We start from the raw sequence: 13,955 nt of genomic DNA on the forward strand, positions 1-13,955 counted from the left end.
CTTGCTGAAACCCAGCAAAATGTTGACTGTGATGCCTTCCCCAGCATGAGGGAGACAAAAAAGAGGGCAAAACTTGAAACAGCAAGGTGATTCTTGAATTGTATGTTGCAGCATAGCTTTCACAGTTTTCATCACCATTGACAGATGAACAGGACCCTAGAGATAAAAATTTCAATACTTTCTGCAGTTAATAATGCTACAGCCAAACTTATAAGCATAACATGAGTTACTGCTAAATAATAGGTCAGAATTACCTCTGCTGTATCAGCAAGTGCCATTTGCTTTCCTTCTATAAAGTGAGATGGTTTCAGACAGCACAGGTTTTTCCTTGGTGAGGTTTTGTTGTAAGAAAACTGACATACAGCCCTTTTCAATGATAGTTCAAGCACGTTACTAAAATATAGCATTATTATCTCAAATCTATGGAGGACAGGGGTCATTTGGCCTTGCCTCGTTTCCAAATATACATCACTGACAGAGGCTGAAATAATCATCAGAGAGCAATTTGTCTTTTGCTTTATTTTTAATAAGGTCTGTTTGGGGAATTGAAAACTGGAAATTAAAGCAAATTTCTTAATCATACAGAATACGATGAATCTCTTTTTCCTTATTCATTCAGACTGTGGGTTTTTTTCTGTAGCCAGTGCCAGATTTTTTTCCCACTTTTATTTTTAAAGTGAATGATAACAGGATTTTTATAATACCTTTTGTCTATGGCATGTAGACTTCATCAGTGAAATAAGATGTTCCAGTTGTTCTGGCTGTGGGTGCTGGTTGTATATAATGTGCAGAGAAAGGGTTGTTGCTCCTTCTGGCTCTTCTTCTAGTCTATGCTCAAACACAACCCTGTATCGTGCATGTCTCAATCCTATTTTCCTCATCGACACAAATAGCAGATTCAGGTGTGTGAGACAGGTCATTGTAGATCATGTGCCTGCAATCAAGGGTGAATGCTTTCTGATACATAAAGATAACTGCCAGCCACTCCTCTGCAGACACCACCCTGTCCTTCCAAAGTCAATACATGGGATGTACTGTCAAAACCTTCCAGCAGTATCAGAGAAGATGTTACTGTTCTACTGTTTTAAGAGAGAGGAAGCCATATTCCCATCAGTTTGGACGCAAAAATAGGAGGTGTAAACTTGTCAATATGGAGTGCTGGTGGTACAGCTCAAAGAAGGAGCTGCACTGTGATCATTTCTGGATGAAAGGGGCCACAGGACATGGTGAAGAGCAAGAGACTGGCAGCTTACCTTGGACTTTAAGTGTTACTGCAGGTTTCTTGTGGCAAAATTAGGTTCTGTCAAGGTTGCTGAAGATGTTATTCGCTTCTCTGTTACTTCTCTGAAGAATACAAAATACTGAAGTAAAAACTTCAGGAAGACAACTACCTTCTGTTCTGAAGCCAGCAGCTCCGCTCAGTGGAGTAATAAGGCATTCAGTGAGTTATCTTCCCATGTAAACATTCAAGACTTCATATCGTCTAAGCAGTAGATCAGACAAAGAATGTTTCAGTATCATCTTCCATTCCGCTGCCATTATCAGTCCTAAAATAGTCATGTGAATTTGTCATCCTGTAGGTGAAATGATTTATTAATCTCAGTGGGACCAGAACTTTACCTCAAGTAGTTAATTCCTTTCCGTTTCTTTTGACATATGGGGAGACTGAACAAGTCTTCTGTCACTTAGCATGACTAGCAGGTCTGCCGTCTTCATTTTCCAAAACCAAGAAAGAATGTAAAAAAAAAAAAGTGTGTGTGTGGGGGTTAATTCTTTTTTGATATAATTAATACAGCAGGCTCCCAGCACATGAATCTCTCTAATCTCATGCGTTGAAGTAGAACCTTAAAACAAGAAGGCACATGCCCCTGCTGAACATATATTTGTGGAGGTAAAGGTAACTCGATGAAAACTGGCACTTTACTCTTTTGACAGTGAACAGGAGTGCAAATCTCCATAATGTACTGTCCCTGTAATGTGAAGAGAGGTTGAATACAAGATGAACTCCTGTTTCTGGCCAATTAAAAAGCACATATACAATGTCCTGTCTTCTTCCAGTAACTATAAATAACATATACTCACCAGGTTTACTTGCTTATATGTTCTACTTCATTGACTCTTTATGACTTTAAATTGCACACAGTACATAGAACGGGTTGACTTACTTCTTTAAGCATAGCACCCCTAGCACAGTTTGTTTCCATCCAAACTGGCCTGTGAAACATTATCTCAGATACCCTGCTAGCTTCTTAAAGAATGCTTCTCTGTAAAGCATAGGTCTCATTCGTATTCTTTATGTCTCTTATTAACATTCAACTTAGCCAATTCTAGAAGTATTAAACTCTGTTTCAGTCTTGTGCATGCATTCATCTTTGATCACATGGCTATCTAGATTAACTACAAGTGCAGGAACATGTGGAAGTAAACAAAGCCACATGAGCAAGTGTTTGCAAGACCACAGCTTGTTATTTTTTCCTTGGTGACAGCAGTGCTTTACAGTTGGCTTTGATCTATAATGTACCAATACCACATCTGCTTTGTATCACATCCTGCTGGCAAGAACGATCCACCACACTCTTGTGAAGCTGCTGGGCCTTGGATACCCAAACCTCAATTCTTGCTGGGCAAGTCTGGAACTGTGAGATACACTCAAGTAGGAAATTGTCAATAATTAGGGAACTGTAACTGAACACTGACTTGTGCTGCCGTGGCAAAAGACATAGTAACAATAACAAAACCACCCTCTGCCTCTTACAATTGCCTCTCATAGCATTTCAGATAAAGTTCTAGTCCTTTGTCTTTATTTATCTTCAGGTGATACATGACATGTGCCCAGAATATCCAAAGGGTAAAATGAGTTCCTGCAGGAGATAAATATTCTCAGTGTCTGTCTTGTCTGTGGAATGCACTGCAGGGACTGAGGGCATTCCAGACCTTCTGCATTTTTCCTTGATGTTGCCTTCTGGAGTGTATACAGTTGATCTCTGTGCACAGAATACAAAATAAATCCTCTCCAGTGATACACAAGCACAAAAATCTTAACTACGATGATACACGACTACACCCACTGCTTCTGAGGTGAAAATGGAAGAACAACTTGTGACATACATTACTGGAATGCATGTAGATAATATGTTGTTGAAGAAATGCAACACTTGTCGGCTTTAATACAGGGCTTTACTATATACCATCTATTTCAAGCCTGTCTCCTAATGAAATGAGTTTTGGACCACGTAATCTTGTATCAGTCCAATTCTCTTCCTTTCCTTCCCCCCTTCCTCCCTGATGCCTTTCCAGAAATGTTTAACTCAGAGATGAGTTCAACAAAATGATCCAGATGGGGTTTTTGGTTGGTTGTGGTGGTGTTTTTCAGCAATTACGTTTAAGCAGTTCTTGAAGATCTGCTCCCAGGGAGGTGGCAGAAATCTCTCCATCCATGTCACCCAGTGGGGAAAGAACATGCATTTTGGTCAAATGACTGCTCCCAAGCAAGGAGCAGAAGGGTAGCTCTGTACTGACCATGACATCTAACATCTCTCATTCAGAAGACATACCATGGTAACTAGGCCAAGGAGTCACACTGGTGCACTGGAAAGAAGTTTATGGGATAAAGAACACAAATTCACCGGTAACAAGGCTCATTAATTTTGTTTCTCACAGAGTAGTCTGTTTAGCTGGTGACAGGTGCTTAGAGGAGGCCCTGGAGAGGGATCTGGACAAATTTGGGAGCTGGGCAATTACAAGATGCATGGAGTTTAAGAAGAGCAAGTGCCAGATTTTGCCCCTGGGTCATGGCAACCCTGGATATATATACAGACTGGGGAGCGAGAGGCTGGAGAGCAGCTGTGCGGAAAGGGATCTGGGGATTCAGGTCAATGGCAAGTTGAACACAAGCCAGCAGTGTGTCCTGGCAGCTAAGAGAGCCAACTGTGTCCTGGGGTGCATCAAGCACTCCATTGCTAGCCAATCAAGGGAGGTGATTGTCCCACCCTACTCCTTACAGGTGCAGCCTCACCTTGAGTACTGTGTGCAGTTTTGGGGGCCAGAGTATAAAAGGGATATCAAGCTACTGAAGAGCGCCCAGAAGGCCACAAAGTTGGTGAAGAGTTTAGAGGGGAAGCTGTATGAAGAGCAGCTAAAGTCACTTCGTCTATTCAGCCTGGAGAAGAGGAGACTGAAGGGAGACATCATCGCAATTTACTGCCTCTCTCTGGTGACCACTGGTAGAACGTGAAGGAATGGCAGCAAGATGTGCCGGGGAGGTTTAAGTTAGATATTAGAGAAAGGTTCTTCACCCGGAGGGTGGTGGAGCACTGGAACAGGCTCTCCACAGAAGCAGTCATGGCACCAAGCCTGACAATATCAAAGAAGCATCTCGACAACACCCTCAGACAAATGGTGTGAATGCCGGGGTTGTCCCATGCAGGAGTTGGACTCAATGATCGTTGTGGACCCCTTCCAGCTCAAGACATTCCATGATTCTAAGTGTGACCAGCATGTTGAAGGAGGTTAACCTTCCCCTCTACTCTCATGACATCTCACCTGGATTACTGTGTTCACTTCTTGGGAGTCCTAAGCCCAGGAAGGAAATGGATCTGCTGGAGTGAATCCAGAGGAGGGCCATGAGGGTGATCAGAGGACTGGAGGTTTTCCCATACGAGGACAGGCTGAAAGGCTTGTTTAGCCTAGAGAAGAGAAGGCTCTGGGGAGAACTTATAGCAGCCTTTCAGTACTTGAAGGAGGCCTACAGGAAAGATGGGAAGGGGCTCTTTATCAGGGAGTATAGTGATAGGACAATGGATAGAAGTTTTATGCTGAAAGAGGGGAGATTTAGATTAGACATCAGAAAGAAAGTTTTTACTGTGAGGGTGGTGAGGCACTGGAAGAGGTTGCCCAGAGAAGCGGTGGAAGCCTGATGCCTGGAGGTGTTTAAGGCCAGGTTGCATGAGGCTTTGAGCAACCTGACCTAGTGGAAAGTGTCCCTTCCCATGGCTGGGGCGTTGAAACTAGGTAATCTTCAAGATCTGCTCCAACCCAAAATATTCTATGAGTCTAAAAAAAGGATCACTGCAAAATTCAGATGCCATAGGCAGGGACGTGTTCTTCTAGATCAGGCCGCCTACAATTATTGTACAAATAAAACACACATATGAGACCTTTAAAGGAAATATTTAAGGACTAATGCTGAGATTACCAGCAGGACAGACAGGTGTTCACTAGTTTCTCTGTGAGGTATGGTGGCCAGAGGGTGGTCCTTACTTGAGAAAGGCCATGAAATGAAGAACTATAATTAAGCAAACGAAAATATTGTCCTTCAGGTTTCCTTTAGGTTATTCATTGCTATCTTAGGAACTTAGAGCTGTAATGTTGGATATAGTTTTAACTGCATTTCAGTGACTTGCACATTTGATGATGTGATTGACAGCTGCACTGCAGAGAAGTATTTGGGGATACTTGTTGCTGAGTAGCTTGACATGAGCTGGCAGAGGGTGCTTGCAGCCCAGAAGGCCAACTGTGTCCTGGGCTGCATCAAAAGTAGTGTGGGCAGCAGGTCGAGGAAGGGAATTCTGCCCCTCTGTTCCTCTCTTGTGAGACCACATCTGGAATACCGTGTCCAGTTCTGGAGTCTTCAACATAGGAAGGATATGGAAGTGTTGGAACAGGTCCAAAGGAGGGCTACAGGGATGATCAGAGGGCTGGAGCACCTCCCACACATGGCCAAGCTGAGAGAGTTGGGCTTGCTCAGCCTGGAGAAGAGAAGGCTCCAAGGAGACCTTATAGTGACATTCCAGCAGCTGAAGGGCTACAGGAAAGCTGGGGAGGGACTGTTCACAAAGTCGCAGAGTGATAGGACTGGGGCAATGGCTTTGAATTGGAGAGCGGCAGGTTTAGACTAGACATATGGAGGAATTTTTTCGCCATCAGAGTGGTGAGGCACTGGCACAGGTTGTCCAGGGAAGCTGTGGCTGCCCCATCCCTGGAGGTGTTCAAGGCCAGGTTGGATGGGGCCTTGGGCAGCCTGGTCTGGTGGGAGGTGTCCCTGCCCATGGAACTCGATGATCTTCAAGGTCCCTTCCAACCCTAAGTATTCTATGATTCTGTGATTCTTTGACACCAGAAGCATCGCAGGTTCAAAAGTCCTCCAGAAAAGCCTTTTCTCCCAAAATTCTGATGAAAGGCTATCGTGCGGTTTTAACTTCGTCGTGGCAAGAACGTGATGAACGGCTCTTCCACGCTCTGCTTGTTCGCTCCCCCCCGCTCCCGCTGTCCCCGGGGGGAGGCGGCGGGGTGGCAGCGGGGCGGTGGCAGCGGCGCTCGGGGGAGGCGGCACCCGCCTTCTCGCTCGGTCACCTCCGGCACCGTCCCCGCCGCGCAGGGAAAGCGGCGGCAGCTGAAGGGAGAGGACGCATCGCCTTGCCGCGAGCAGGAGGAGGAGGAAGGAAGCCAAGGCACGGTAGCGTGAGTCGCTCGGGTATTGGTGGCTTCTGGTCGTGGCTTTTTTTTTCGTTGTTTCTTTGGTTTGTGTTTTGGAAGGACGGCTGAGAGTCTGAAGGAAGTGTATTGGCAAATAAAAATGCCTGCTTCTGAGGGTGCGTGGCGTGTAGGGAGATGAAGTGCTATCCCCCCCCACCCCCGGGGGGTCCCGAAGAATTCTGAATTCTGGCTGAGAAAGTCTTAGGCTACAGCAGCCACTATAAGCTGGACATATTTATTATTGGAATTGTTGAGTTTTTTTCCTAATGATAGAGCTAAAATTAAACCTCAGCTATACTGCCACAAAAGAAAAAGATGAGAAACACTGTTTGTTTCTATTGCAGAGGCTGTGACAAACCCTGGACATTTCTGAGACTCAGCCTTAGAGTTTTTCATGCCTTTTTGCCTTGTTTTTGTTCTCCTTTCCCTTTTAATAGCCAAAGTTCACACAACTCTTTGCAGCTGTAAGGGATTGTGAAACTATTCAGTAATAATTCCCACATACGTCAAAGAAGTTTCACTTTTTATGTCAACAAATTTTTAAACTTCATGTTAACTTTGTGTTGGACTCATCTTCAGATGTTTGCTCTTGATAGCACGTGCAGGAGGTATGCTGACTGTACAGAGTAACCCAGCCATTTCAAAGTCATGCAACCAGTGAGAGCAGAAAATATTTATCTATTAGAAATGTCTGGTTTTGGCAAGGTTATTTATAGCCCATCCAATGCCCATTGAAATAAGCAGAAAGACTCTCACTTATGACTCCTGACCATGGGCTTCAGGCTAGGCTGCCAGGTGCACGGTGTTGGAAGATGTATGGTGCTGATCCTGAGCAGAGCACTACTGTAGGTAACCTTCCTATGGTACCCTCAGGTAAGGAAGGGAAATGAGGTGGACGGTGGCAGCAGACCACAATTAGTGGGATTATGGCTTGCTTTATCTAAATGTATTTGCCAATTATAAATAGTCTGGGGTATGTGTCCTTCAGAGCTTGAACTGTCATTGATCTTTAATTAATTGCTAACGGCTTAGTCTGTTGTTGTTGGGCTGATGAAGCAGCAAACTTGCATCTTGTCTTTCTGTGCTAGTGACTATTGTGACAGTATCTGGGGTGTACAGTGCCTGTTTTGAAACTTCCAGATGATGGAGTACTCGTGAATGGTAGTTAGAGTCTTTCTCAGATAATAGACTCATTTGGGAACATACGGATTAGCTGGTTGCCGGATTTGCCAGCCAAAAGGAACCTTGTCTATTGTCTGTTCTGACCTCTTGCTTAATGCAGGCCACAGAATTTCACAAGTAAATTCTGTATCAAGCCCATAACTTGTGTGTGGTCTTCAGTTGCCATTAACGACAGGCTTCCTCCACGGCAGGAGTTTAAGCATTTTTCCGTTGGCCTAGGGATTCTCAGGCTTAAGCTTTAAACAAGTGAGTAATATCTACTACTTCAAATATCTGTAACTGGAATGAGAGCTATTTTAGTGTATCAAAATATGATTTTACATATTTTATGTATTTACATTTTACATACTTCAATGCTTATTAAAACACATGAGGATAATTAGAGATCTTGTGGCACACGTGCTGGCAGAGCCCCCACTTCCTCTTTGAATAAGGATGAAATACTGTCTGACAATGAAGTAGACAGGGCTCCTCAGAGTGACTTTGGATTTACTGTTGGAAAGTTCTTAATTCTTTCTGAGCTGTTACGAAAAAAACAATACCCTGGTTTCTGCTCTTTTCTTCTGCTTTCCTAAATTTACCTGTTGAGGAAGTCAGATTACGGTGAGGCTTTGTGACTTACCCTGTGATGGTTTTCTGGAGAAAGAGAGGAAGATACTTTTCAGCTTGGACTTCTCAGCCTACTCAGCCCTGTATGGGGATGGGAAGATGGGCTGCCTCCACTATCCCATAGAATCACAGAATCATAGAATCATATAATAGCTTTCCATCTGATGTTCTCCAATGCAACTATGCAGGCTATGAACACACACACATTGCAACTCGTGTCACAGGAGTCAGCTGAGGGACCAGAAACAGCGTAGGCACATTAAACACAGAAGATAAACTAGCATGTGTAAAGACCAGTGTCACCATGGAAAAAGCCCAGAGAGTACTTGGGCTTGCCCACCTCTACTTAGGGCTGCAGCCAGAGGTTAGGTAAAGCAGGACTGGCTTTTTTCTCTCCACAAGGTCCTATTTCATTTACATGCCACACTGGCCCCCAGCTGTGGGGAAGAGCAAACAAGCAAGCAAGAAAATTGTCTCCTCAATTTCTCTTTTATTTTCCATGTTTTCTCCTCCCGTCTCTCATGCAGACAGGGCTGCCCCTGACAAGGCAGTGAAGTTTGCTTGGCAGGACTCTGCCAGAGGGCCATAATATATAGCTGCTGTTCCCTCTTTAATCTTCAACAGCATATGAAACATTTGAAGCTAATCCAACTCCAGTAGTGTCAAAGAAGGATGCAAAATAAATAGGATTCATCTCTACCATCCAGCCACTACAGACAGACAGGCTAGCCTTGAGCAGGATCCTAAAGGTCAATATTCTCAGTATCTGCACCTAATCAATGGTGGACTGAGAAATTTTGGAAGAAAATTTGCAGCTGCAACACAGAACATGCTATCATGCCTGCCTTAATCAGCTGTGCTGTCTTTGGAGGAGCTCTCTAAAGTACCACAATACCCATTTGTCCTATGCTATTTCAACATGCTCTAGAAGTCTCAAACAGCTGCTCACACAGAGTTGGGGTTACATCTCCCTGCATGGTTTGATGCATGCTCTACAACAAGGTTTGTCCAAGGGACAAAAATTGCAGGAATCATCTTATAAAACTCACCTCACAGGAGGCCGGAAAGGCTATCAGCACACCAAGGCCAACTGTATCCTGGGCTGCATCAAAAGTAGTGTGGGCAGCAGGTCGAGGGAGGGAATTCTGCCCCTCTGTTCCTCTCTTGTGAGACCTCATCTGGAATACTGTGTCCAGTTCTGGTATCCTCAGCATAAGAAGGATATGGAGCTGTTGGAACGGGTCCAGAGGAGGGCTACAAAGATGATCAGAGGGCTGGAGCACCTCCCACACATGGCCAAGCTGAGAGAGTTGGGGTTGTTCAGCCTGGAGAAGAGGAGGCTCCAAGGAGACCTCATAGATACCAGTAGCTGAAGGGGGCCTACATGAGAGCTGGGGAGGGTCTTTTACAAAGGCTTGTAGTGCTAGGACTAGGGGAATGGCTTGAAACTGGAGAGGGGCAGATTTAGACTAGACATAAAGAACAATTTCTTCACTGTAAGTGTGGTGAGGGACTGACACAGGTTGCCCAGGGAAGCTGTGGATGCCCCATCCCTGGAGGTGTTCGAGGCCAGGTTGGATGGGGCGTTGGGCAGCCTGATCTAGTGGGAGGTGTCCCTGCCCATGGCAGGGGGATTGGAACTAGGTGATCTTTAAGGTCCCTTCCAGCCCAAACATGCAATTAGCTTTTTCTTTAGGTGCCCTGATAGAGGGGTTGGTTTTGCCAACCTTCTGAATGGATTTATTCTGTCATTGATTGAATGACTTATTGCCCTAAAGATGACTCCATCTAGCTAGAGCAAGCCCAGAAGAGCCATTTTGAACATCCTTCATTTAAATTAGAACATAGATTATAGACTGAGGAAAAGTAGGTGAGAGCATTTCAAAGGCAGACACAGCACATCTCTGATGCTAGGGGGATGTCTTTTTTTCCTTCTGGAAGCTGATGGGAAGAAATACTGCTGCTGCTTTGAGCTACAGTGTAAAAGGGAGGGAAAATATTGATGACACTATGCAGGAAGGCTTGTCACAAAATCGAAGGACTCAAAATCACCAAAGTGATAATACAAAGTTGACCTCTTATCAAGGAATTCTCACCTTACGCATATGTCATACTCGCTGTGTCAGTCCTTTCAGTAGTGTGCTGTGGTTATTCCTCACTTCCTTTACTATAATACACCTCTTCCCCACAGCACAATGTCTTATATCTGTCTTCTGATTACTGAATCTGTTTCCACATGAATATAAGATAGCAGGAAGGGAAAAGGAGCGAATATCTCTCTACTCTTGGTTAAGCTTTCTGCAAGGCACTGTAGACCAGAATTAATAATTAATTCCAATTATATTTTCTGTCTTGGAAATATTGATGAACTTTCAATTCAAGATTGATGCTGCTCCAACTTCTTTTTTTCTTTCCACTGCAGCAAGAAAGCCAGCAAAGCTCTTAAATACATGCCTACATGAGCCTGCCAGCAGTCCATTCAGCTGAATGGCCCAGAGTGGCCAAGGGCAATCTAATAAGATATTCTGGCTGGCCTGTCTAAGTTGTTGTAGTTTTGTTGGAATTTTGATGGACAAAGAGGGAGGGAGAGATGGAGGAGCTATTTCTTCCAGAAGACTAGCATAACTCTGTCACAGCCCTCCTGGGTAAACTCTAGAAATGGAGATTCTTGTGTTAAAGATTCTGGTGTCTTAGTATTGCTTCCATCCTGAAATTAAAGACTTAGTGGAAAATTAAAAAAGAAAAAGTCCTGCTTAGAAGTATCAGAACATTTTATTTTGATGTTTCTAAAGTTACATAATATTTAGTTTCCAAGTATTGTGCTAATCCCAACATAAATCTGTCTCAGCCCAACATCCTTGGTCTTTCGAAAAGCCTTTTTGTCCTCCCCTGGTAAAGCTGCTTCTCTTGTGGGACACTGGAAGCTCAGAAGTTCTCACAGATTGATGACTCCCAGAAACTAAATGCTTAGATTCAGATTAAGAGTTAAGACAAAATGCCTCAGTAACTATTTCCCAATATAAGGGTGTATTCTGTGGGTGGACTTCATGTTGAAAGTTTCTGACGTGAGACTCATTCACGCAAAATAGTTTCAACAGGGCTTGCTCAATCCCACTGAAAAAGCTGAGGAACACCATTTAAAGATTTTTAAAAACATCAAATAACATCCACACGACACTTAATTGTAACAAAATCACATGTTAAATCTGTCTAAGCTGTGTTCTGACCTGGAGTATGTCTGCATTCCCAGGCTTGGCACTTCAACATTCTTCCATGCTTCCTTGTCTTCATCTTTTTTCTGCCTTGAACTCTTGTACTTTTCTGTTTTTCCATTTTGCTGGTATTTACCTCACACTCTTTGTTTCTTTGCTGGCCTTCTTCTAAAATGTAGGAGATAGAACAAGTATATTTGACAGTACCATCATTCTGATCCTGTGTTTTCCTTTTCTCTGTTCAGTGTCAACCAGCACACTCTAAACAATTCAGGACAAGGATTTTAATCACCCTTCTGTGTTTGTAGAGTGCCTGGTGCAGTAGATCCCCATGCTTGGACATCAGCATCACTACTGTAGTAATCATGGTTATAGCCCTGATTATTGCAGAGATCAGTTATGGAGATAAACTTCCAGGTTCCATGTGTGTTTTCTGTATTTCCCCCTTGTTTACAATTTGTTTTGAATTGTTTCTACTTCTCAGCAGTGTGTTTTATGTGAAGATCAAACAACAAAAAGTTTTATTATGAGCAGAAGTGGCAAACACAGAGCATGTTGTGCTTGGGACTACTGAATTGTACAGAGAGCTTTTCGATCCCCAAGAAATGTGTACTTGCAAGATGTGAAATAGGAATGAAACAATTCATCTAAAAATCAAGAACTGACTCTTTTCTACGTGGCAACAGAGATTAGATTCTGGGAGTAGGAAACAGGCTTCCTGAGCTACCTAGACACTTTCCTCTGTTGTAGGGTGACATACATAGGATATAAACTGATGAAGAAACTTGTGGAAGATACTCATACCATGACAACAAACGAGGGCTGTTCCTTAATGCATTCCCCAAAACCTTCCTTGTAATGCTGTGGTGGAGTCATTCCTGAAACTTTGTGGAAATTTGCATGAAGCGTATGCTAAACTTCACAAACTCGGAGCATGGAGCTGTCCTGTCCCTGTGAGCCAAGGGAGCCTTCAAACATCCTCCTGCTCTAGGGCACCTCCTTCACAGCTGCCTAGAAGGAGAATCTTCTTCCTTTCTGCCAAGCGCTCAGTGGAGCTGAAACAAACCTGCTATGCTTGAGGTTTTGCAGATGCCAGACGACTTACAGCATTGCTTGCAAGAAGAAGGCTGGCCTCTTGTAAGTGGGAAGGAACCTTCTCAAAGGAGTTGATAGGGAGAAATGGGCCAGGACTAATGTTTAGCTGGCTCAGTGATGAGCTGGCTCAGACAAGTAAGCTGGGAGAAAACTGCAGTTTATTTTCTGGTCGGACTGATTTGGGCATAACCCTCCTCCCAGGTTTGTATCACTGTCAGTTACCAGTGAAGAATCAGTACTGTGGTTAAAGGGAGGAGAGAATGCAGTCTTAGCAGTACTGTAATTTGGCTTAAATGGGGGAACTGTAGCCCGTGTGCTTTGCCGAATATGCTGGAAATTTTTTGTCTCCTGTGACCATGGCACTTCAATCTCTAGCTGCACCTTCCTATTCTTATCTTTGTTCTCTCAGCAGTGATGTTATTTAGAGTTGAGTCGGTGCATGCCAACAAATAGAAAGTCTATTAGCAAATTCATATTGCCCAATGCAGCGTAATGGCTAATATCATCCGTACACTGTTCATGGATAAGGCAAATAACAACCTGGCTGTGGAAGTTTAATGAGCCTTGCCATTTCAAATTAGCTACAGGAAGCAGGACAGAGAGATGACAGCCTCATAGCTCCTATGTAGAGGTTGCTTAGTTCTATGAACAGCAGCTATTTAATAAAGTTGGACAAGCTTAGGCCCTGGGTTTGGTTTAGGCTGGAAGCAACAGTGGTGTATACGTAAGCTCCTGAATTATTCCTCAGGCTGGTTATATTTTATCTAAATAAGAGTGGAAATAGTGGTTATTTGGTGGTGTAAAACATAACTTGCTTAAAGTCTCCTACAAGTCCTGGGTGCCTGTAAAACCAGTAGGTATGGACACATCCTCAGGTACAGGCAGGTGTCTGCTCACTCTCCCTGTGCCCAGAGCAGCAGAGAAGCCAGCTCTATTTCAGAAGCTGTATTGCTTTGCTAGCATGCTATCCAGCCACATCTAATGGGTCTTCAGGGTACATTTAAGGACGTTTTGCAGGTAGGAGCAAAATTGTTCTGCCTCTACTCCAAGCTACATTAGAGTTATGTCCTCATATACGCACATGTGCCAAAAAACCAGTCATACAGTTCTGGCTTAGCTGGGAGCATTAGGTAGGTTAAGGTTCCTCTTTGCCTACAAAAGCTTGTGTAAACACACCCTGCTTCAGCATCATTCCTGCTGCAGTGTCCCATGCTAACCCCGGGCTGGAGCTTTTCCAGACTCCTGCAACATCAACGTGACAAGCAGGTATGTGGATGACCATGAAGACCAGCCTACAGCTGCGAGGTGTATGGCATCTACCCTTTGGGGGGCACAAAGCCCTTCTAACTTTGCTGATGTATGTTGTCACACCTTGCTGGTCTA

At 44.0% G+C, this 13,955-nt stretch overlaps 1 protein-coding gene across 1 annotated transcript in view; it reads left to right on the forward strand.

Annotated features, from left to right (window-relative positions):
• Positions 1-13,955, forward strand: part of MARCHF3 (membrane associated ring-CH-type finger 3) — an 88,142-nt gene that overhangs the window by 5,554 nt on the left and 68,633 nt on the right. Inside the window, exon 2 of the mRNA XM_054054788.1 lies at positions 6,119-6,472. Within this exon, the coding sequence (XP_053910763.1) occupies positions 6,119-6,472 (354 nt within the window). The remainder of the gene's footprint in view (positions 1-6,118; positions 6,473-13,955) is intronic.

The sequence above is a fragment of the Cuculus canorus genome, chromosome Z, assembly GCF_017976375.1.
Source record: "Cuculus canorus isolate bCucCan1 chromosome Z, bCucCan1.pri, whole genome shotgun sequence".
NCBI lineage: Eukaryota > Metazoa > Chordata > Aves > Cuculiformes > Cuculidae > Cuculus > Cuculus canorus.